Source organism: Drosophila subobscura, chromosome A, assembly GCF_008121235.1.
Source record: "Drosophila subobscura isolate 14011-0131.10 chromosome A, UCBerk_Dsub_1.0, whole genome shotgun sequence".
In the NCBI taxonomy this organism is placed as follows: domain Eukaryota; kingdom Metazoa; phylum Arthropoda; class Insecta; order Diptera; family Drosophilidae; genus Drosophila; species Drosophila subobscura.
Window position 1 is genome coordinate 7,641,150 of NC_048530.1, and position 20,293 is coordinate 7,661,442.

A 20,293-nucleotide genomic window follows, 5' to 3' on the forward strand; every position below is an offset into this window, starting at 1 on the left:
AAATGTCATTAAGAAACGGTGAGCCCAGATATTTTAGCCTCCTTCTACTGAGAGCCGGGCAGGAGCAGAACAGATGTTCTACTGTCTCCTCCTCGTCCTCGTCTCTACAGCTACGACAGAAGTCGTTGAAGGGGGCACCCAGCCTATTTGCATGGTTGCTTGCCTATCAGCCAGTGCCCTGTAAGAGAGCGAATGACTACGCTGCACCTATGTATGTCTGCTGAGTTTGCATAGTTCAGCGGTGCGTTTTTTCGAGATGTCTGGCCACGTTTGTCGGGTGATGCGACAACCCGTGACCATTTGCCATCTGTTGGTTGTCTGCAGGGTATAGTACTCTTTTATTTTGAGCTTGCAAGTGGCCATTGGCATACGTATTTCCTCCTTTTCTTGATTAAGGGGGAGTGTAGTGCCAGACATGGCCAACTCGTCTGCTATGCAGTTGCCTTCAATGCCCTGGTGTCCCGGGACCCATATTAGGCTAATAACTTGCCCTGCCATCTCGTGTAGAGATTTGCGACAATTTGCAATAAATAACTGTAAGTAACTTTGAAAAATGTGACCCAGACCACAGGTGAATCGATAGTCTTATCGATAGCTGTCACCCACCGCTAACCGGAACAGCTGTTTACCGGCGCGTGTTTGTGTTTTTTATCCCCTGAGCCGTGTCCATCGCGTCTTTTTTTAAATTTTAAGAGAATCTGAATGAAGTTGAGACGATGCAACGAGCGCGTCTGTTGCAAAGTGTGTGTGTGCGTTTAACGCGACTCGGGCAACTGCCAGTCGGTGCTCTGCCCGCCACAATCCACGGATTGCGTTATGCAACGAACCCGAACCCGTCTCTGACTGTGGCCCGGACACCTGTCCACCACCTGCAGCAGCGATGCCTGGGCAGCAGCAGTAGTAGCTGCGCTGCTGCGGACAAGGGAGGCGGTCGCAACAGGCGCCCGTCCAGCTCACCTGCAACACCCATCAGCACCGAGGATCTGTGGACGCAGCTGGAGACGTACTACCAGCAGCACAGTTTGCTCAACTACGAGCAGTGCCGACGCTTGTTGGATAACCTTCAGGCCACACGAGCACCGGCGGCACAGGCACTGAGTGCCGCACAGCTGCACTTCCTGCTTGGCTCGTGCGTGCCCGAGCTGCTGCCCGCCCAAAGCGCCCAGGAGCGTCTGCAGCTCTTCCAGAGCCTGTGGGTGCAGCTGGTGAAGCAGGGGCAGCCGACGCTTGCCCACTACCACACACAATTGGAGGTGCTGCGGCAGAACAGGCTGCCGCTGGCGGACCATCGGGCACTGTTGGCCGAGATCAGCGTCTACCACGGACCCGCCGATGCATCGCTCTACAGCAGCCTGTTGGACATGGCCTGCTCTGCGGGTAATATGCGCCAGGCCACCGAGCTGCTAGCGGAGATGCGTGAAAAGAACTTCCCGCTGACAGAGTCCAACTTCCACGCCCTGCTCCTGGGCCATGGACGCAACAAGGATCTGCCCGGAGTCGAGTCTGTGCTCACCAGCATGCGGGCTGCGGGAATCCCGCCGAGTGCCAGCACTCAGGCTATTCGCTTTGCGGCCTTTGCGGAGAACGAGGAGGTGGCCAAGGCGCGGGATCTGCTGCAGGTCCACAGTGGATTCACTGCACCCCAGCTGCTGCAGATGCTGCGCGGGGCACTTGGCAGCCAGTCGGTGGACACCGATCTCGTTCAGCAGCTGGTCAAGGAGCTGCCCAAGGACTATCTGACTGGATTCGACTTACCCCCATCCCTGCGGAGCCTCTGCATCGAACTGGCGCACCGGGGCCAGGCCCAGCTGGTAATCCGACTGGTGGCCGCACTGCCCACACCCACGTTCAATGGCAACCAGAACGTGGACGAGTACGCGGCGCTCATCCTGCAGGAGTTCTTTCGCGCTCGCGTGCCCCTGGAGGAGACGATCCAGTTCGCCCGCGAGCTTAGCCAGCGCGGACAGAACCAGCGAGCCCTGCACCTGGTCACCGAGCTGGCCCTGCGCCGCCTGCCCGCCGCAGCTCTACGCTGCTTCGAGGCTCTCAGCGATGCCGGGGAGGAGCTGCGTCCGCATTACTTCTGGCCCCTGATCCTGCACCAGCACCGACGGGACGGCGAGAGCGGTATGCTGCGGCTGGTCGCAGACATGCAGCGACTGGGTGTCGAGTGCGACGAGGACACACTGCGACAGTACCTGCTGCCCAATCTCGTGCAGACGCTACAGGATCCGCTGCGTGCCCTCCAGCAGCTGGAGTCGGTGGGCATTAAGCCCTCCCAGGTCGTTGGGCACGTGATCATCCAGCTGCTGCAGCAGCACCAGCAACTTCCCGAGATTCTGGACCTCCTGCAGCGCTATCCCACGCGCCTCCAGCTGTCCACGCTCCTCCAACCTCTGTCCGCCATGTCGGTCCATGCCCGTGCCACGAAGCGCTTCGAGCTGTTCGCCCAGCTCGTGCAGGCCCTGCAGCAGCGGTCGCTCCAGAAGGAAGAGGACTTTGTCGGCGCCCTGCTCCTGCAGATGTGCGGCCCCCAGACGCGTCTGCGGCAGGATGCCGCCTCACTGCTCAAGTTCGTGCACGAGCTGCGCCGCCTGGAGCTGCAACTGTCGCCGGCCGCCGCCGAGGCTTTGCTCTCGATCGCCCGACAAGGCACCGAGGACAGCCAGGTGCTGCAGGCGCTGGGCAAGACGCTGCAGAAGATGCGCAACCCCAAGCTCACCCTGCCGGCCGACTCGTCGGCCCATGGCGGCTTCATCAAGCACCCGCGCGACATGAGCCAGGACGAGCTGGAGTGCCATCTGATCGAGCTCGAGGCCAAGCAGCTCAATCCGCGCGGTGTCCTGCGCCGACTGCTGCAGTTGTCCGTGCGAAACGGTCGCCTGGAACGTGCCCAGCAGCTGCTGGCCAAGTGCCAGGCACTCAATGTCCAGTCCAGCGCCGGCATGCAGGCCTCCATATTCGATCTGCACATCAAGCTGCGGGATCTGGAACGGGCACAGCAAAGCCTGGAGAACCTGCAGAGCGCATACCCAGGTGATAGGAGATCCCTTCATCGAATGCAATCCCCGTTAACCATAATTATTTGCAGGCTTTATGATCGATGAGCACAAACTGATTGACTTTGCCGGGCTGCTGGTGCACGGCGGCCAGCTGGAGGCAGCCAAGCAGCTGCTGCAGCGTCGCGCCGACCAGCACAAGATCATTGGTGGCACCTACGTGATCAAGAACGTGTGGCAGCTGCTCACCCATGTGGCCCAAATGGCCGCAGATACGAAGCGGCAGGAGGCCGCACCGACTGGCCGCAACCTAACTCAAGAGACACTGGACTTCCTGCGGCAGCTGGGCTACTGCCAGGCACACAATGCGCTCCTCGGGCCCGTTGTGCGAGAGTGGCTGCTGCGCGGTGACTTGGACGCGGCTGTGGCGGAGTTTCAGCGCCTGGCCAGCCAGCACAAGCACACGCCGCTGCAGTTCGAGCTGCTGTCACTGCTGGTGCGGCTGGGCAATGGGGATGCGGAGGAGCTGGCACGCTTTCCGGGCGCCACAGCGGCCACGGCCCAGCAGCACTTGGCGGCGGTAACGGCAACCGTGAGCCGTGTGCACGGGGCGGCGAACATGAACAGCGCCCTGCTGCTGGCACTGGCCGAATCCGGCACAGAGACGCAGCTGCGACGACTGATCATCAATCCAGAGTTCCGCATCAATCACGAGCTGCTGGTGAAGAACTGCGAGCACCTGGGACAGGAGGGTGCCGTGCGCACCCTGCTCCGTCTGGCCCGCGGCGTGCGTGGCGTGCAGCGCAGCATCGACGAGCAGCGCATCTACGACATGCTGCTCTCGCAGTTCAGCAAGAGCAATAACTTCGAGGCGGCCCTCGATCTGTACGAGCGCCTCGAGGCCGATGACGAGCTGAAGGTGTCGCAGGAGTTCATTCGCAATCTGGTGAAGCTGCTGCAGCTGAACAATGTGGAAATACCCAGCGGCATAGCGTTGCGTGCACAAATTAGATAGCCGCCTTTTTAGCTGTTAACTCAAGGAGATCCCAAGGAGACCCACGCGATAATTGCGAGTTGTTTTATTGATAAATTGTACAAATAGGAACACAACAAAAGTAGGGTGTAAAGTTATTGTCAATTGCTTAAATTGATGGGCAGGGTGCGGCACAAACAGATTCAACTTGAAGTTGTCGCCCACAGCTTGGATCACAGCTTGGATCACAGCTTGGAGGACGCAGCAATGCGGCGACGCTGAGCTGCCAGTGGTGTGCCCTCCTGCCGCAGCTGCGCCAATAGTGTGTCGCGCCCGGGGCGTAGTAGCAGCCGCTTGGTGGCCAGCAGGGAGACAGTGGGCAGGCGCGAATACTGGTCCATGCGTGTCCAGAACTCCTGAGCGTCTGCCGTCAGGCTGGCCACAAAGCCGCTGCCCCATGCGCAGCGAGCATCGGCCCGTTCGCCGAGACGGAGCAACAGCTCGATCTGTGGTAGGCTCCAGCTGGGCCCCTCCTCGACGCAGGGATGTAGGTGTGAGAGCGAGAGCAGGAAATGGCCTGTCTCCGTGGCATAGACGAGGTCGCAGAGGCTGCAGATGCTGACGCCCAGGCCCTGGCAAGGGCCCTGCACAAAGGCCACCAGCAGCTTGCGGAAGCCAAGCAGCTTCTTGGCCAGCGAACGCATCACAAAGTCAGCGGCTCGGTGTTGAATGAACCGATCCTCGGCCTCGTCGCGTTTCTCTCTACCCTTTCCCTGCTCCAGGGCCAGCGGCTGCTGCTGGCAATCACCCTGAGGTCCCACGGCAAACTCGCCCGAGAGCACCACAATGCTGATGTCCTCGTCCGCATTGGCTGCGTCCAGTGCTCGCATCAGCTCGTAAACGGTGCGTCGCTGCCATCGCTGGAACTGTATGACGAGCAGTCCTCCCGCTCGACGCCTGATCGACAGCTCCCTGAACTGCCTGCTGAAGAGATAGTCTTCGCCCGCTGTACTCATTGCTACACGACGCGACACGACACACGACGGATTGAAGACTAACTTGAACAATTCGCACAGAAGACACTGCCTGCAGATAGACATGATAGCAGGGGGCGAGGTTCAAAGTTCAGTTCAGTCTATCAGTTGCCATCCTCCGTTCGAGCGCTGCCATCTCCACTTACTGCTGCTGCTCTCACGCACTCTGCAGATGCGTAATTCCTACTCTCAATTTTATGACTGCACGAGAGTGCACTGCTCTCTGTTCTGTGCTCTGTGGCCTGCTGCCTCCTTTGTTGATTTAAATTCTTAATCAAATTTAACCCAAATTGATTAGATTGGCGACCACAAACGAAGAGCATGATAGCTTGCCATCCCCTGGTGGGGGGGATCAAAAATCTAATTTCATTCGCAGCCAAATGATAATTCTAGTCCTAATAATGTACATTATAAATAGTCTTGAGCGTGGCAAACACTTTGCACTTAGTGCTCATCCAGATGGGAGAATTTCTTGCGCAGCTTCTCACGTCGCTCCTTCTTGACGTGGCGCCAGGGCTTGGCTGTGGGGCCGGCATCGGCCACCAGGCTGCCGTCGTTGGCCAGGCGTACATTTGGGAAATTGGTGCGTCCCTTGACATGGGCATGGCTTGGCTTGTCATCGAAGAACTGCTGGTCCAGCTCCTTGGACGTGCTCTTGTCAATCTGCGGAGATGTCACGGATAAAGGAACAAGCTCTAGGGATCGAAATGAATAAACTTACGCGCATGGCACGCTGCTGCTGACTGGGCAGCTGTGACTCTTCGATGGCCTTGCGCTGCCGCTCGGGAAAGGTGTGATACTCTTCCTGTATGACTGACGGTGGACCCATGGCATAGAGCAGCTTGCCATTGACATAATCCTTGAGCACATAACGGGCGGAACGTGCCTGATCCGGCTGTCCGTTGGAGGTCATAAAGCCGCGATTGTCTGCGTAAAAACGAACGGAACGAAATGATTATTAAAGTTGATCCAAGATGAGCTGCCCACACAGAGAACTTACAGCCGTAGGCGAGTAGCAGCTCCTCGGAGTGCGGTACACGTTCCATGTCCTCGCCCTCGACGGGCTTGGCTATCAAAATGCCATATCTGTCCTCGAGTACGTGACGCGGTATGCGCTCGCAGAGCAGATTGACGGCGGGCACATGATCGCGCATCTGATCGATGGGCAGAATGCCGTTCAACAGCATGTCCGCCTTGGTCAGCACAAAGCTGGGCATGACCAGGCCCGGGCAGTCGCACAGCATTATATCGTTGTCCAGATAGAGGGTCTGGAAGCGTTTGGTCTTGCCGGGCGTGGCCGACACAGACACCTTCTTGACTGTCATCAGGGAATTGATGGTGCTGCTCTTGCCCACATTGGGGTAGCCGACCATGCCGATGGTGACGTGCTGCGACGTGTGGCGGGGCCCCGTGTAGATGCGCCGCAGGAACTCAATCATCTCCGTGCGGGAGAGCAGACGTGGACTGTTTTTGTCGCCCAGCAGCTGCTTGTCCACTTCCTCTGGCTGTATCTTTCGCTCGATGGCATCGAGTGCGCCCTCGACCTTGTTCAGCGACTGCTGGATCTCATCGGCAGCCTCACGCAGCTCTTTGAGCTCCGGGAATGACTCCTGACGGGCGGCTTCCGCCTCTCGCCTGAGTTCCTCCTCCACAAGCGTCGCAGAGTAGAAGGCAGTGCGAATGCCCTCGCAGTCAAAGTATTCGGCCCAGTGCTTGCGCTGCTCCTCCGTCAACAGGTCGGACTTGTTCACCAGAATCATGTTCATCTTGGTGGACTTCACTTCCTTGACGTAGCTCTCCAGGTCGGTGCTGCGGAAGAGCAGGGGATTGCGAGCGTCGACAATTTGGACAACGACATCAGAGCGCTCGACTACTCGCCAGAGTTGGCGCCAAAACTCGAGATTCTTCTCGTAGGGCGTCATTAGGATATCCTCATCCTCCTGCAGCTGTGCGAGATCACGGCGCCAGTTGAGGAACGCCTCATTCTCGGCCCGCTCCAGATCCTCGGCACTGGTAGTTTGGTCCCATTTGGGGCGACGTGGAATCTTCAGATGTTCACGATGCTCATGATGCTTCTCATGCATGCGCTGCTCCTGGGTCTTGCTGAGCAGCCCCACGCGTTGCTTGGGATTCACAAAAGTGATGTTCAGCTTCTCCGCCTGGAACTCGGTTCCGGCCAGCTCGGCTGTGCGCAGGAATGCTTGAAACGAGGACTCCTCCGTCACCGACGACAGATTGAGACGTCCCCAGTCGTAGCCGTCCTGCAGCTCTGTGGTGTGGAGCTGGAAATGATCGCACGATCAGATTTCAGGTGCCTTTTTTTGTACAATAAATAAATACCATTGTGTCGTTGTCCACCTTGCGACGCTGTGTGTGGCCAAAACGATCTTTGATCAGCGTCCGCCCCAGGTTGGGCGTAGAGCCCTTGTTCTTCTTGCCCATTTTCCACTCGAATCAAAGTTAAATATTTCACTGTTAAACAATTTTGTAGCAAACAAAAACACGTGCACCACTCTTCTCCTGTGTGACCACGGAATTATCGATAAGATATACCGTCAAAATATACCGAAAATATATACTGCTCTCCTCCCTATATAAATGTGAGTCGAAATAAACAGCTGACAGCTGCGGCTGTCAACACAATGATCGATATGTGTAGTTATCAGATGGAAAAGGCAGAAACCGATAGTAGACAGATCTTAAAAAACTCTTGATTAAATTATTTAAATTGGTTAAGAATACTTATTATAGTAACCTAAAATTGATCCTATTCTTTAAACAGCCTATTCTCGCAGCTCGTCAGTCACCCATCGATGTACAAATATCGATACATTACGCGTTCATAGACAGAAGTGCGGAAAATTCAAATGCTGAGAAAAATATATGTTAATGACTATAGTTTTATTATTTTTGGTACATAATCGCAGCTTGTTCGGAATTATTATGGTAGTAGTGGTGTCACAAAAGCAATGTCCACACATCCAACTAGATATTCGAGTGGCCCTCATACAACTTAATATACATATTAAGACAAATCAGTTTTCACAGATACAAAATGGCAGCAAAGAACACGGAAATGATTCAGTACGGTGTGTCGTTGTCGCCATCGTCGTCCCAGACGATGGGCCAGACCGCATTACGGGGACAGTTACCGCCCACAACCTTGCAAATGGTGTTGAAGGTGCTGGACTTGCTGAAGCCCAGAATTTCACGCTCCTCGTAGATGCGGTATGTGAAGGTGCTCTCGTATGTGCCAATGAAGTAGCGGGCGTACGAGCAGACCAACTGATCCACAATGGCAACGCCGCCATCCTTCAGCTTCTGTCGCTGCAAATTCGACTCCGGCTGAAAGTGCACAAACCGAAAGCCTTGGAACATGCTCCTCATTTGCACCAAGTCGTAGGGGGTGGCATCCGTCGACAGAAACACTGTGCTCGCATTAAAGGCCCTCAGCAGCTGCTTGATCTGCTGGGCGGCCGACTTGAGGGTTGGCGTGGTCGCCTCTCTCGATCGTACAAAGTCGCCACGACGCAGGTGGGCGCATATAAAGTCCCCGCCGAGTGCATCGCGTTTAGGTCGCTCCATCTCCCACATGGCCGGGCGCTGGACTCCCGCCGTGCTGTCCGTGGTGTCGAAGGCATAGCGCAGGAAATCGCTAGCCACCTGGCTAAGGTATTTGGAGAATCGCATCGAGCGGCGGGCCTTCCAGAAGTGCTCGTCACCCCAGTGGTCGTGCAGCACTGTCTCGGAACTGAGGATCGCGTACACACGCATGTCGTCGATGTCCTCGGCCCCGGCCGTATCCTCCGCGATGGCCTCGCGCAACAGCCGCTCCAGCAGCCCCGCACTGCCCTGAAAGTGAACGCAGTGGTATTGTCCGTAGCGCAGCAGACTCTGCGATAGCAGCGGGCCTCCCGCAGTGGAGTATTCGTTGCAGGAATTGTCGTCGAGCTTGGGAGCAACGCGCTCGTACTTGTCGCGGAATATGCCCTGCTCCAGCATGATCTCGTAGTGCATGAGGCGGAACACCTGCGAGATGTGAACGTAGGGCGGGGCCGGCATTCCGAACTGGCGGTACTCGGCGAGGAACTCACTGTAGTCGAGGATGGGGGCGTAGCGGCGCAGGCTGTCCAGGTCGAAGAAGTGGCCCCAGCCCACGTCGCTCTGCTTCAAGTGGTGCGAGTGCCAGTGGTAGAGGCGGGGAAATGGCGGCAGCACCAGACGAACATTCCGGAAGCGCTTGCGTCTGCGAAGGCGCCGCACGAACACGGCCAAGCGAATGTACACGTCTCGGCGCAGATTGAAGCCCTCGGAGATGTTCACATCGTAGAGGATGTAGACGGTGCCCCGCAGTGGCAATATTGCCGGAGGACAGGTGTCGACCAATGGAAACGTTTGCCAGAATTGCCGGCTCCTGCAAACGTTGCTGCTGCTCCTCACCGCCGTTCGGTGGGACTCTGTGCCGTTGCGGGTCGCTGGCCGGTCTGCGATGGCAATCGATGATGGCAGTAAAAGGAGCACCAGCAGTGGCCACAGCCCAGACCAGCACCACCGCCCGTGCATTTTATGCATTTTTTAAACTTATAATATCATCAGGCTGGCCGCAGCATAAAGCTTCACAATATCCCGAAAACGCGTGACCAAAAAGCACTAGTGCGACTCCAAAATACGGCTTGGCGCCAACATTATACAATCAAATTTACAGCAATTACTTCAATTAAGCCCAATGCTGTTATATGTTTAAATATGTGTCCTGAAATTCCAAATTAATGGTTTACTACAAGGATTAGCTAATCTGAAAAAAAAACACGAAAGCTCAAACACTTGTCGGAGCTTTTCCCTAATCAATGAACGAACAGCTGGCACAAGCAAAACATATATGTATATTAGCATTTGCTTTTGTTTTCATTATTCAAATACACGTTACGGAAAGAGGGCACGGAATGCGGCTGCCTCCAGCTCCACGACGTGCGTAACAATAGTACAAATTAGAATTCCAATAAGTTAGACTAGGGCTAGATACTAAGCCCCATTCCCCTCATTTCACCGACAATAAACGGTAAGCAAATACATGAACAAATCAACGCAAAACAGCAACAGAAACAACAGCAAGAACAGCAGCGCGCCGACAACGACGGATTACCTGTCACGATCTTCTGGGTTTTACAAGCGACGTAATCATATCAGTCGTCTGGGTTTGCGTTTGCGTTTGCTTGGTGACTGGCAGAAAGCCAAACGTGCCGTTAATTTTCCATTCATGTGTGGGGGTCCGCCCCTGCCCCCTTGCGAATTACATAAATATCCTTGTGGGCAATACTTCCGCTAGCTTTTTCTCTCTCTCTCTCTTATTCGTACGTTCGCTCTTTGCGTTCCCACTAGCAAATTTACCACCCACACTGATTAATGCACTCTCGAGTGCACGCACAGCAGCTGTAAAGTTTCCACTGGGCGGGTAGCCCTATCTCGCTTGCACAGCCCGCCAATTGGCAACGGGTAAAGTTTATGGTCAAGATCACTGTAACGGTATCGGAATGCGCTCTCGCACGGGAATGAGTCTCAATTGCAAATTGCAACTGCAATTGCCGCCGTATGGCGTGAGAGAGGCTCTCTCCCATCTCTGGCAAAATGTTCGAAATTAGAAATTACATTCATTTGGCGATTGCACTTTTAGTTTCTGTGAATCGTTTGTCGCGACCAACCGAATAACCCAGGCAGGATACCTCCTACAAACAACAACAAAAAAGCAAGTATCCCTGAGTTCTGTACGCGCTTTCAGCGTATTGACCATGGCTAGCGACAACAAAAACCCAGACTCTGACCTTGGGGGTGGTGGCTTCCTCTGTAGTCGTCGTTGTAGTTGTTGTTGGTGTTTTGTGTTGCTGTTTTGGGGATCAGGAAGTGGGTAGCAGGCTGCTCAAGCTCTCCTCTCTCGCGTGTGCACCTAGAATTCCCGACAATCTATGCCAAAATGGTGCCTCAGGCTGTGAAGCTACTGCAAACGTCGCTGGGCCACTGGACGCGAACCGTTGTCAAGGTGAAGCTGCACCCCATGGCCAAGGGGGCCCTCACATACGCGATCATGTGGCCAACGGGCAGTCTGATCCAGCAGGCGCTGGAGGGACGCAATTTGAGTAAGTGACTTCATCATCCTCATCATCATTAGCGTCCCTCATTCCCTCTCCATCCGCAGAAGACTACGACTGGGCCCGGGCCCTACGCTTCAGTCTGTTCGGGGCCCTTTACGTGGCCCCCACACTCTACGGCTGGGTGCGACTCACCAGTGCCATGTGGCCGCAGACGAATCTGCGCACGGGCATCGTCAAGGTAAGTGCACGCAGCGGGAGCTCACAGCGGGACTAGCGCTTGACTTACTTTGGCAACAAAAAACACTTGCAGGCCATCACAGAGCAGCTCTCGTACGGTCCCTTCGCTTGCGTCAGCTTCTTTATGGGCATGAGCCTGCTGGAGTTCAAGAGCCTGGCCGAGGCTGTCGAAGAGACCAAGGAGAAGGCGGTTCCCACCTACAAGGTAGCGTGTCCGCTTATTCATTCCTGCTTGCGCTTCCTCCTCTCACCTCATTACTAACATTTCCCGCAGGTTGGTGTGTGCATCTGGCCCTTCCTGCAAACCATCAACTTCTCCCTTGTGCCGGAACACAACCGTGTCGTCTTTGTGAGCATCTGCAGCCTGATGTGGACCATCTTTCTGGCCTACATGAAAACGCGTCACTCCGAGGAGCAGGCGGAGAGCGGCCACAGCACCACGGATCTCTCATCGAAATAGTCCCCTCCGTTGTTGTCGTTGTTTGTTCTTTTCGTGTTCCTTTAGGCAAATTGTTTAGGACAAAATTAGATAGAGTTAGCGTAAATGCAAAGGATTTTTATTCCCAAGTGGGTTGATACGACTTTAGGACGACAAAACTGGCGGCGTGCGGCCCACAATCAGTTGACCAATCCAGAGCCACGACGACGTGGAGGCGGAAGCACCCACCGTCTCCACAATCCAGTTTACATGAGCAGACACCTCTGTGAAAACGCCAGGATAGGGCGGACGGGCACAGGGCTTCACGCTCCAGGACACAATACCGATCTGTGTGTCCGAACCGACAAGCAGCAACGGACCACCGGAATCGCCACTGCACTGGCCCTTGCCGCCCTCGGGCACTCCGGCGCAGATCTGGCTGGCGTGCAGCTGAGTCTGGTGACGCTCGCTGCAATCAGCGTCGCTAAACACCTGCAGCTGGACCTTCTGCAGCTGCTGCTGCACCACGCCTCCTGTCTGAAACAAAAAAGATTTATTCAATAGATTCAGAAGTGAAATGGTTCAGGAGTTCGTACCGCATTTAATCCCCAGCCAGCGAGCACGGCGCTGCTGTTGGCGAGTGTCGGCTGCTCCGGGTCCGGCAAGCGAACCGGTTGGACGCGTGTGCCCAGGACAACGGAATCCTTCAGCTGCAGCAGGGCAATGTCGTTCACATACTTGTCCTGTGGCTCATAGCCGGGATGCACATGGATCGCGGCCACCTGCACTACTTTGCTGGCATTTCTCGCCAAACTCTGGCTGCCGTACTGCAGGTTCAGCTGCTGTGGCGTCGAACCCTTCACGCAGTGTGCAGCCGTCAGCACCCAGTCCGAATTGAGCAGCGTGGCCCCGCACGAATGGTGACCGCTTTTGGCGCGACGCAGCGACACCACAAAGGGGAACTCGCCCGGCGATGCGGTAGTTCCATTCACAATCTTTCCATCGTCCGCCAAGACTCCGATCACGCAGGCGGAAGCCATCAGGAGCAGGCCAATCGGTCCGCACAGCGCCATGTTGGATGTCCGTATACGTGGAACGGCAGTGGTGTCTGGCAATTTATGGGTGGGTCGTCGGTGTGGGCCCGCATTCCGCCACAGAGTAGGACAGGTGCTGATTAGGCATGCAAATTATATACAAAACTGAATGCGATTATTGTTTGTGGTTTTGTGACTTCGCAGCGCTGTGATTGGCAATGGCAGCTCCAGTGCTGTGGCAGAACTTCAAGGTGTTCCTCACCAGGTATCCGATAGCGAGGGGCATGATATCGTACAGCCTGATTTGGCCCTCGGGCAGCCTCATCCAGCAGACATTCGAGGGCAAGAGCTGGGGTGAGTGTGATGCACCCTATCCTCCTCCTCCCCCTTGGTTTTGACTTCTGTTATCCTCCATCTGTCTGCAGGCAACTATGACTGGTGGCGTGTGATGCGCTTCAGCATGTACGGTGGCCTCTTCGTGGCACCCACACTGTATGGATGGGTTAAGGTAAGGAGCGCCGACCCTCTCCCAGAGCCGTGAGGATTATATCTCTTAATTGTGCTGTGCTTCATTTATCTGAAGGTGTCCAGCGCCATGTGGCCGCAGACCTCACTGCGCACGGGCATAATTAAAGCGGCGGTGGAGTCCATTTCGTACACACCGGGTGCCATGACCTGCTTCTACTTCATCATGAGTCTGCTCGAGTCCAAGACGGTCGAGGAGGCTGTCTCTGAGGTTGGCAAGAAGTTTCTGCCCACCTACAAGGTATAAATCAACCATAATATTCAGTTCAGCAATCTCCAGACACTCACGAATTAATCCCGATCCGCAGGTGGCTCTGTCAGTGTGGCCGCTTGTTGCGACCATTAATTTTAGCCTCATACCAGAGCGCAACCGAGTGCCGTTTATTAGCGCCTGCAGCCTGTGCTGGACGTGTTTTCTTGCCTACATGAAGCATTTGGAACACCACGAGGTGGATGTAGCCATTTAGTTGTTACCTGTTGTTGTTATTCTACCCATTGTATTAAATATTTATAATAAATGTAGCTCTTAAACAAAATGTTGCATGTGGCCGCACTTTTTAAGCGAAAAATACTAGAATATACCAATATTTTGGTGAGCAGTATGGCGGAGGGCGTACTTTTCAGTGCTGCAAAACTCTAGAAGCCCCACCTATCTGTTTCTGCTTTGGGCTGGGTGTGTTTCATTTGTTTACGCTCCGTTTTGTATGATAAAAGTGAACATATTTTCTTCAATTGTGTTCAAACTGCGACATTGAGAGTCTTCTGCAGAAATATGCGTGAACTAAACAAACAACAGTCGCAGGACACTACGGATGGGGGCATCGAGAAAGGCGACTATCCGCGTGCCACAAGTGAGTGACGCAGACGCAATGGCGATTGCACGCCCGCATTCATAATTATGCACAACCAATGATCATCCAACTTCTCTTTAGATGGTGTAGTCTTCGGGGCCATCCTTACTTTTGGCAGCTCCTTTGTGCTAATGATGTCCTTCTGCTCGCCGTACTGGATCGAATCGTATGAGGAGACCCGCAGCAGCTTCAAGAACATGGGCCTCTGGCAGTACTGCTTCAAGGACTTTGTCTATCCCAAGTACGCTTTTCCCAAGCAATTTACAGGATGCCACAACATCTTCTCGCATGTAAGTTGTGATCCGAGTCGCTTCAGATTTAGGCAGGCTGATCTCTCCCGTTTCTCTCCACAGGAGTACTATGTGATTCGTGAGTATCTGCTGCCTGGTTGGCTGATGGCCGTGCAGGGCTTTGTCACCATGTCCTTTATCATTGTGTTCCTGGTGCTGAGCCTGCTCGCACTGACGATCATCCGACTGCCCCTGAAGCCCGTCCTCCAGTACGAGTGGCTGCTCGTTCGCCTCTCCTACATGGGCACTGCCATCTCGTGTACGTATACAAGCTTGTACAGACAAAACAAACAATCAATCAATGGTCTACCCACAGCTCTGTTCATGTTCCTGGCCGTGTGCATCTTCGGGGGCTGCGCCTATCGTCGCGACTGGCTGATGTATCCCAGATTCAATGTCCTGGGCTGGTCCTATGCCATGGCCGTTGTTACCTTCATGCTGCTGGGCCTCGCCGCGCTCATCCTGCACCGTGAGGCACGACAGGCCTTCGAGGCTCGCGGCGAACAAAAGAATCTGGTCATGCAAATGGAAATGCAGGAACCGGGCTACCAGCCGCCACGCCACCACCACAGCCAGTCACGCAGTCTGCAGGGCTACATATAAATGCGAGCTTTGGACTCGCTCTAACTTCAATGCATTCCATTCCATGCGAATATCTATATCTAGATATAGGTCTATAGGTCTATAGGTCTCCCCCCCTATCATATGTATCACCTGCAATCTGCAATCTCTCGTAACTTCAGCAATCGAAGCCGTCCAAAAAGTGCCTTCTACTCTTTCTTGCAATCTACAATCTAACCATTGAATCGAATATTATACATATTTATACACGCCGAGCATTCGAGCATCGATCGAGCTCGAGCTCTGGACTACCCCCCATTTATATACATGTATTAAAGAGCACACATACACTGACTCAGACATGGCCTATTCTTGAGGGCGGTGCGCGGAGAGACGCGGTTCGGTTCGGTTCGGAGTTGTCGTCTTCGCTTAATATGTTTTTTGTTAGTCTCTTATCTGGCTGATAGTCTGCGACGCTGATTGCCAATTGGAGCTGGCAGAGCTGTCTATTGATGGCCCACCCATCTCACCCATGTCGGCGGGGCACTTCAGTGAGGGTCGCGCACTTCAAGTTGATTCATCGAAAATGGTGCATGGACTAGAACTGGGTCTAGGCTGCTTTCTATGGCTTCTCATCTGCTGCAAAGTGGGTAAGTATACGGCGGCGGAGAACATAGAAACAAAAGGCAATATCTTGCCTCTTCCGAACAGCCGCCCAGACCGATACACAGCCGCGTATCATCAACGGCAGCGTGGCCAGGGTGGAGGAGACCAGGCATCTTGTCTCCATTCGCCTGAGAAAGCACGACAATAACTTTGGCAGCGGACACATCTGCGGCGGAGCACTTATTGCAACCAACAAGGTGCTCACCGCTGCCCATTGCCTCTACAAGTGAGTAGTACCGAACCGCACCGCCCCGCCGCGGCCCCTCCCTCACTCAGGTTTATCCACTGACCCACTCGTGGTTTCCCCAAGCAATGGCAGGAAACGTTACCGCAGGCCCAGCGAATTGATCGTGGTCATGGGCACGCTGAACCGATACGAACGCCCGAACGGCACCATTGTGTCAGAGGTGAGCTCCATGGCCTACATGAACACATTCAGTCCGGACAGCATGCGCGACGATGTGGGTGTACTCTTCCTGCGCAAGGGATTGAACAGCCCCAATCCGTTCAGCGTGGCGCCCATCCAATTGGCCAGGCAGGTCACGCCTGCGGGTCGCGTGTGCCAGGTGGCCGGCTGGGGACGCACAGAGCAGGTGAGTGAGCCATTTCCCACTCAGTTTTCAGTGCATTCATCACATCCTCTCTTCCTATCTGCAGAGCACCCTGTCCAACATTCTGATGACGGCCAATGTGAGCACCATACGGGAGCAGACATGCCGCAGCATCTACAAGTCGGGCCTGCTGCCGGGCATGATGTGCGCTGGACGCCTCCAGGGCGGCACCGACTCTTGCCAGGGCGATTCCGGAGGTCCGCTGGTGCACGAGGGTCGCGTCATTGGCGTCGTTTCCTGGGGCTATGGCTGCGCGGAGCCCGGCCTGCCGGGTGTCTACGTGGATGTGCAATACTATCAGCAGTGGATCGATGAACGCAGCGGTGTGGCCCGTTCCCGAACGTCTCCTGGCCTGGGCCTCAGTTTTAGTCTGCTGTTGGGCCTCTTGACGTTTACAGCAACCATTCAGTATTCATGTAGATATAAACCATAAGGATGTGCACATTCCTGCTCTCTCTCTCTCTTCTTGGGGTGCGCCTTTGCCGATGCCTGGTGGTTCCATTCAACAATCAACATTTATTTACAGCGAAAAACACACATGTAGAACCATAAACGAGATAAACATAAAGAACTCTGGATGAGATTAGGTGGCGGAATCAGGTAATTAGGAGGTGAATCTCCTTAACAATTGCGACAGTTGCGTCGCCCGCGGCCCGTGGGTTCGCCGCTCGTCTCATGGAGTCGCAGCAGCTCCGGGCCATAGGCAACGTTGGGCAGGCAACGGGACTGGGTGAGCAACAGCGAGAGCTCACGATTGCAGGCGGCATTCTCGATGCGATCCATGACGCAGCCTACGAGCAGCTGTACGGCCTCCTGGACATTGGCACCGGTGCAGGCGCTCGTCTCGATGTAGGGCAGACGGTAGCGGCGGCACAAGGCCGCCACCTGGTCACGACTGACGACACGCAGCTCAAGCAGATCGCACTTGTTGCCGCACAGCACCACGTCGGGATCCTCGGAGTAGGCGTGCATACGCAGCTGCTCCAGCCAATTGACGGTCTCCAGGAAGGACTTCTCGCTGGTCAGATCAAAGATGAGCAGAAAGCCCATCGCATCCCGGTAGAAGGCAGTCGTCAGGGATCTAAAGCGCTCCTGCCCGGCCGTATCCCAGATCTGCAGGTGTATGCGATGTCGACGTCCGCGCGAGTTGTACACCTGTTGGGGAGACGCCACTGGGATGCTGGGAAAAACTACTCGAAAAAAAAGAGATTTACTTACCAGACGCTTCTCGCGGAAATCAATGCCCACTGTGGAGATGAACTGTGAGTTGAAGCGCCCGTCCGTGTACTGGTAGAGCAGGCAGGTCTTCCCCACCCCAGAGTCGCCTAGCACCAGAAACTTGAGCAGGTAGTCGTAATCGATGTTGGTGTTCGTCATGGTCTCTTTCTGGCTGTTCCGTTGTCTGTGGCGGCAGCAGACGCATTCCGTTCTGTAAGCACAGAGATTGATTTAGGTTTTGGGCAGGTCTAGGAATCAACCCCACCCCACCATCCTCCTCTTTACTGAATGCCGTCCGGCTAAGCCCTCGGCTTAGGGTGACGGGCGGAACAGGAACTGGGTACAGTGGGTAGTGGGTCCCTCCTGACCTCCCTGGCTTTTGCAGCAAATATTTGAAACTCATTAAATCCCGATTTATTGATTTTCTGTCTCATTCTCTGTCTTGGCGAAATTTTGTTGAATATCTAAGCGGTGAGGGAGATGGATGGGTACGCATGCATATACATATATGTGGACTTTTTTAACGGTACTTCAAATAAAAATTAATACGAAAACTATATACCGACCCATCACATACCCTCGAAAACAGTTTACTCTGCGGCTACCACCTTGGAACTACTAGTGGTGATGTCAAAATGAACGAGAAGCGGGGCATGCCCTGCGCCCAGGAAACGCATCAAAGCAAACCCTTTTTAAACGGTATTTCCACAACTTCGCATACAAAGGAAGAGCACAAAAGAGAGAAAAATAACAGCAGGAATGTTTGTTTCATTTTTGCCATCTTCCCACTAATTAGACACACACAAACATACATACATACATACACACATGCATTGCTGCAAATGTGTTTCCCAAAAGTGTGGAGTGTGAATGTGGGGCCTCAGCATCTGTGTAATCCGGCTTCCCCTCTTTGGAAAAAGCGGATTACGGACAATGTTAGCGGTCTACGGGCGGAGGGGGCGGCATTCCTCTTCATGAACAAGCTGTTGCTAGACAACCAGACGCCAGCCATACTTGCTCCTCTCTCCTACTCTCCTTTCAAAGAAACACACAATTGAGCGACAGTTGAGCGACAAGTAGTACACTGTGCGACACTATCAATTATTTGCCAGGCGCGAGAACATCAGATCGAACCGATGCTTCTGGTCCTTTTCCCGTATCTTGCAGTGCAGTGTAGCACGTGTAACCCATAGCGTATCTACATTGGGTGGGAATTACACTCTTACGGTAAATTCTCATGTGTGTATGTGTGAGTACACTCGCACCTTGTATTAATATGCCCTGCCATTAACCAAGAGCTGCACTCTCTCTTTACATCTCTCTGTTTCTTTGTAATGGAGCCCTCTATTGCTGTCGTCTGGTAATATAATTTCCTTTTGCTGTCTCCGCTTCCGCCACCATCCCTCTCGGCACCATCTCGCACAAGTAACACTTATTTTCCGCTGCTGTCTGTTCTAGTGACAGGTGAAGGGCATACAACTGAGAGGGATTCCAGGAAATCGAATTAGCATCGACGGGCACTCAAAAGTATGCACGCATCCATCCGCCCGTAACAGCATCAGCAAGCAGCCAGCAGCCAGCCGCCTAAACAGTTAATTTTAAACCGTTATTGATTTGGAGAGAGATCGAGCAATTACTTTGGTGCCTCACCACACCTTTCCCATCCCATGCAGGAGCTTAGGTGGACTTTGAGGCTGACACTAAAATAGACCTTTGGCCCTGGCTCGCATGGCATCCAGGATGCGGAGTTTGTTTTCTGATTGGGTCAGAAGTTCGTAATAGGATTTCATCTGGACGGAAACAACAAACCACCAAGTAATTAAGGCCATAACTAAGTACAAGCCAGCCTTTTGCCCACTCACATCACATTACCAGGCTCAGCTGGTGGAGGGGGAGGAGAGTGAGTGGCAGAGCTTTGCGGCATTTGGTGGCCGTGGGATGCATTTGCATTCACCTGTGTGTGCATGAGATCCTAATGTGTGTGTGCGTGAGTTGTGCTGTTCGGGGGCTCGAGGCTGCAGGTGTAGGACGTGAGCTGACAGTGGTTTAAAATTAAAACTAGCTAAAGCTAGGGCTCACCTGATGTCTGGTGACCTCCCCTCCTTGGTATCCACACTCGAGGGCTAATTAGTGTTGCATGCAGCCAAGGCGCAGCATTCCGCACTGGCACTCTCTCAGCTTTGACTTTCGCGCCCAAAGTGTGTAGCAAGCCAAAGCGCTTCAGGTGACTGGGGTAGGGCCAGGCTCGCGGGCGTGGGGCACTCAAGGATGCTGGGATGCTGAACAGGTGCCACCGAGCGAACGGGTATTTTTAGCGCGCGCAGTTTGTTTTGTTTGGCCTATTGCCCTCCGCACGGAAACTTTGATACAGGAAACAGGACACAGCAACAATTACATTCGATGGATGAAAATACGAAAATTTCCCAGTCAATGGCTCAGTGGAGCGCAGCTGGAGGCGGGGCAGGCAGAGCTCTGTTCACTGCACGACCTGTTGCCATGCGTTGCCCAGCACAAAATAGCTGCTCTTTCGGGCAGATGAAAAGCCAAGTCAAAGCTTGGGGACTTGCAACATGCCGCAAGCTTTTGGCAGGCGCTAAAGCTCGGCTACAACCATGGTTGCCAAATGAAAAATAATCATTATTCGCCAACATAAGATACAAAATTCTATATATCCATTTTTTTTAATGCCAAAATTATAGTTTTTTAGTAATAAATGGTTCATATAGTCATATATCGTCAGTGGAATTCAACCATGGGCAAAAGTGGCCAAGTGTGGCAACTATGGCTACA

At 54.0% G+C, this 20,293-nt stretch overlaps 10 protein-coding genes across 13 annotated transcripts; 5 read left to right on the top strand and 5 right to left on the bottom strand.

The window, feature by feature from the left end:
- The first annotated feature begins 640 nt into the window (after positions 1 to 640).
- On the top strand, positions 641 to 4,101 carry LOC117903779 (leucine-rich PPR motif-containing protein, mitochondrial). The gene is made up of 2 exons (XM_034816204.1): positions 641 to 3,036; positions 3,092 to 4,101. The coding sequence occupies exons 1-2, from the start codon at positions 717 to 719 to the stop codon at positions 4,012 to 4,014; spliced, it is 3,243 nt and encodes a 1,080-aa protein (XP_034672095.1). The 5' UTR covers positions 641 to 716; the 3' UTR covers positions 4,015 to 4,101.
- On the bottom strand, positions 4,092 to 5,293 carry LOC117903782 (enoyl-CoA delta isomerase 2, mitochondrial). The gene is made up of 2 exons (XM_034816207.1): positions 4,218 to 5,293; positions 4,092 to 4,184 (listed from the first exon to the last, which is right to left on the bottom strand). Exon 1 carries the CDS (start codon positions 5,070 to 5,072, stop codon positions 4,218 to 4,220), a length of 855 nt encoding a protein of 284 aa, XP_034672098.1. The 5' UTR covers positions 5,073 to 5,293; the 3' UTR covers positions 4,092 to 4,184.
- A 38-nt stretch (positions 5,294 to 5,331) lies between these two features.
- Positions 5,332 to 7,535, bottom strand: LOC117903780 (large subunit GTPase 1 homolog). The gene is made up of 4 exons (XM_034816205.1): positions 7,347 to 7,535; positions 6,007 to 7,288; positions 5,728 to 5,933; positions 5,332 to 5,669 (listed from the first exon to the last, which is right to left on the bottom strand). Exons 1-4 carry the CDS (start codon positions 7,446 to 7,448, stop codon positions 5,451 to 5,453), a joined length of 1,809 nt encoding a protein of 602 aa, XP_034672096.1. The 5' UTR covers positions 7,449 to 7,535; the 3' UTR covers positions 5,332 to 5,450.
- Positions 7,536 to 7,886: 351 nt separating this feature from the next.
- On the bottom strand, positions 7,887 to 9,617 carry LOC117903781 (GDP-fucose protein O-fucosyltransferase 2). The gene has a single exon (XM_034816206.1). It carries the CDS (start codon positions 9,576 to 9,578, stop codon positions 8,088 to 8,090), a length of 1,491 nt encoding a protein of 496 aa, XP_034672097.1. The 5' UTR covers positions 9,579 to 9,617; the 3' UTR covers positions 7,887 to 8,087.
- Positions 9,618 to 9,909: 292 nt separating this feature from the next.
- Positions 9,910 to 11,874, top strand: LOC117903784 (PXMP2/4 family protein 4). The gene is made up of 5 exons (XM_034816210.1): positions 9,910 to 10,065; positions 10,952 to 11,137; positions 11,197 to 11,330; positions 11,403 to 11,534; positions 11,604 to 11,874. The coding sequence occupies exons 2-5, from the start codon at positions 10,975 to 10,977 to the stop codon at positions 11,787 to 11,789; spliced, it is 615 nt and encodes a 204-aa protein (XP_034672101.1). The 5' UTR covers positions 9,910 to 10,065; positions 10,952 to 10,974; the 3' UTR covers positions 11,790 to 11,874.
- Positions 10,641 to 13,819, top strand: LOC117903786 (protein sym1). 3 transcript variants are annotated; one of them, XM_034816211.1, is made up of 5 exons: positions 10,641 to 10,749; positions 12,986 to 13,135; positions 13,207 to 13,289; positions 13,365 to 13,547; positions 13,615 to 13,773. In XM_034816211.1, the coding sequence occupies exons 2-5, from the start codon at positions 13,000 to 13,002 to the stop codon at positions 13,771 to 13,773; spliced, it is 561 nt and encodes a 186-aa protein (XP_034672102.1). In that variant the 5' UTR covers positions 10,641 to 10,749; positions 12,986 to 12,999. The 3 variants fall into 3 exon arrangements, with proteins under 3 accessions (XP_034672102.1, XP_034672103.1, XP_034672104.1); XM_034816212.1 differs by having other exon boundaries at positions 10,682 to 10,753; XM_034816213.1 differs by lacking the exon at positions 10,641 to 10,749 and having other exon boundaries at positions 13,000 to 13,135; positions 13,615 to 13,819.
- Positions 11,895 to 13,567, bottom strand: LOC117903783 (trypsin-1). Of its 2 annotated transcripts, none has more exons than XM_034816209.1 (3): positions 13,044 to 13,567; positions 12,344 to 12,946; positions 11,895 to 12,284 (listed from the first exon to the last, which is right to left on the bottom strand). In XM_034816209.1, the coding sequence occupies exons 2-3, from the start codon at positions 12,818 to 12,820 to the stop codon at positions 11,913 to 11,915; spliced, it is 849 nt and encodes a 282-aa protein (XP_034672100.1). In that variant the 5' UTR covers positions 12,821 to 12,946; positions 13,044 to 13,567; the 3' UTR covers positions 11,895 to 11,912. The 2 variants fall into 2 exon arrangements, with proteins under 2 accessions (XP_034672100.1, XP_034672099.1); XM_034816208.1 differs by having other exon boundaries at positions 12,344 to 12,917; positions 13,044 to 13,408.
- A 131-nt stretch (positions 13,820 to 13,950) lies between the features above and the next one.
- Positions 13,951 to 15,366, top strand: LOC117901919. The gene is made up of 4 exons (XM_034812891.1): positions 13,951 to 14,157; positions 14,239 to 14,447; positions 14,511 to 14,706; positions 14,764 to 15,366. Exons 1-4 carry the CDS (start codon positions 14,079 to 14,081, stop codon positions 15,048 to 15,050), a joined length of 771 nt encoding a protein of 256 aa, XP_034668782.1. The 5' UTR covers positions 13,951 to 14,078; the 3' UTR covers positions 15,051 to 15,366.
- Positions 15,367 to 15,573: 207 nt separating this feature from the next.
- LOC117891842 (trypsin alpha-3) lies at positions 15,574 to 16,741 on the top strand. The gene is made up of 4 exons (XM_034797595.1): positions 15,574 to 15,658; positions 15,720 to 15,900; positions 15,985 to 16,267; positions 16,332 to 16,741. Exons 1-4 carry the CDS (start codon positions 15,595 to 15,597, stop codon positions 16,716 to 16,718), a joined length of 915 nt encoding a protein of 304 aa, XP_034653486.1. The 5' UTR covers positions 15,574 to 15,594; the 3' UTR covers positions 16,719 to 16,741.
- A 40-nt stretch (positions 16,742 to 16,781) lies between these two features.
- Positions 16,782 to 20,021, bottom strand: LOC117890934 (ras-related protein Rab-27A). The gene is made up of 3 exons (XM_034796071.1): positions 19,583 to 20,021; positions 17,504 to 17,714; positions 16,782 to 17,440 (listed from the first exon to the last, which is right to left on the bottom strand). The coding sequence occupies exons 2-3, from the start codon at positions 17,660 to 17,662 to the stop codon at positions 16,907 to 16,909; spliced, it is 693 nt and encodes a 230-aa protein (XP_034651962.1). The 5' UTR covers positions 17,663 to 17,714; positions 19,583 to 20,021; the 3' UTR covers positions 16,782 to 16,906.
- Positions 20,022 to 20,293: the final 272 nt, after the last annotated feature.

Excerpts from the sequence above, each read along its gene's own strand:
- LOC117903779 (XM_034816204.1), top strand. The coding sequence starts at position 717 with ATGCAACGAGCGCGTCTGTTGCAAAGTGTGTGTGTGCGTTTAACGCGA. Across the intron at positions 3,037-3,091 it reads CCTGCAGAGCGCATACCCAG|GCTTTATGATCGATGAGCAC; the intron begins GTGATAGGAGAT and ends AATTATTTGCAG.
- LOC117903782 (XM_034816207.1), bottom strand. The coding sequence starts at position 5,072 with ATGTCTATCTGCAGGCAGTGTCTTCTGTGCGAATTGTTCAAGTTAGTC.
- LOC117903780 (XM_034816205.1), bottom strand. The coding sequence starts at position 7,448 with ATGGGCAAGAAGAACAAGGGCTCTACGCCCAACCTGGGGCGGACGCTG. Across the intron at positions 7,289-7,346 it reads AGGTGGACAACGACACAATG|CTCCACACCACAGAGCTGCA; the intron begins GTATTTATTTAT and ends GATCATTTCCAG. Across the intron at positions 5,670-5,727 it reads AGCAGCAGCGTGCCATGCGC|ATTGACAAGAGCACGTCCAA; the intron begins GTAAGTTTATTC and ends ACATCTCCGCAG.
- LOC117903781 (XM_034816206.1), bottom strand. The coding sequence starts at position 9,578 with ATGCATAAAATGCACGGGCGGTGGTGCTGGTCTGGGCTGTGGCCACTG.
- LOC117903784 (XM_034816210.1), top strand. The coding sequence starts at position 10,975 with ATGGTGCCTCAGGCTGTGAAGCTACTGCAAACGTCGCTGGGCCACTGG. Across the intron at positions 11,138-11,196 it reads GCTGGAGGGACGCAATTTGA|AAGACTACGACTGGGCCCGG; the intron begins GTAAGTGACTTC and ends CTCCATCCGCAG. Across the intron at positions 11,331-11,402 it reads TGCGCACGGGCATCGTCAAG|GCCATCACAGAGCAGCTCTC; the intron begins GTAAGTGCACGC and ends AAACACTTGCAG.
- LOC117903783 (XM_034816209.1), bottom strand. The coding sequence starts at position 12,820 with ATGGCGCTGTGCGGACCGATTGGCCTGCTCCTGATGGCTTCCGCCTGC. Across the intron at positions 12,285-12,343 it reads CTGGCTGGGGATTAAATGCG|ACAGGAGGCGTGGTGCAGCA; the intron begins GTACGAACTCCT and ends TTTTTGTTTCAG.
- LOC117903786 (XM_034816211.1), top strand. The coding sequence starts at position 13,000 with ATGGCAGCTCCAGTGCTGTGGCAGAACTTCAAGGTGTTCCTCACCAGG. Across the intron at positions 13,136-13,206 it reads ATTCGAGGGCAAGAGCTGGG|GCAACTATGACTGGTGGCGT; the intron begins GTGAGTGTGATG and ends ATCTGTCTGCAG. Across the intron at positions 13,548-13,614 it reads AGTTTCTGCCCACCTACAAG|GTGGCTCTGTCAGTGTGGCC; the intron begins GTATAAATCAAC and ends CCCGATCCGCAG.
- LOC117901919 (XM_034812891.1), top strand. The coding sequence starts at position 14,079 with ATGCGTGAACTAAACAAACAACAGTCGCAGGACACTACGGATGGGGGC. Across the intron at positions 14,448-14,510 it reads GCCACAACATCTTCTCGCAT|GAGTACTATGTGATTCGTGA; the intron begins GTAAGTTGTGAT and ends TTCTCTCCACAG. Across the intron at positions 14,707-14,763 it reads CATGGGCACTGCCATCTCGT|CTCTGTTCATGTTCCTGGCC; the intron begins GTACGTATACAA and ends GTCTACCCACAG.
- LOC117891842 (XM_034797595.1), top strand. The coding sequence starts at position 15,595 with ATGGTGCATGGACTAGAACTGGGTCTAGGCTGCTTTCTATGGCTTCTC. Across the intron at positions 15,901-15,984 it reads GCTGCCCATTGCCTCTACAA|CAATGGCAGGAAACGTTACC; the intron begins GTGAGTAGTACC and ends GGTTTCCCCAAG. Across the intron at positions 16,268-16,331 it reads GCTGGGGACGCACAGAGCAG|AGCACCCTGTCCAACATTCT; the intron begins GTGAGTGAGCCA and ends TCCTATCTGCAG.
- LOC117890934 (XM_034796071.1), bottom strand. The coding sequence starts at position 17,662 with ATGACGAACACCAACATCGATTACGACTACCTGCTCAAGTTTCTGGTG. Across the intron at positions 17,441-17,503 it reads ATTTCCGCGAGAAGCGTCTG|GTGTACAACTCGCGCGGACG; the intron begins GTAAGTAAATCT and ends TCTCCCCAACAG.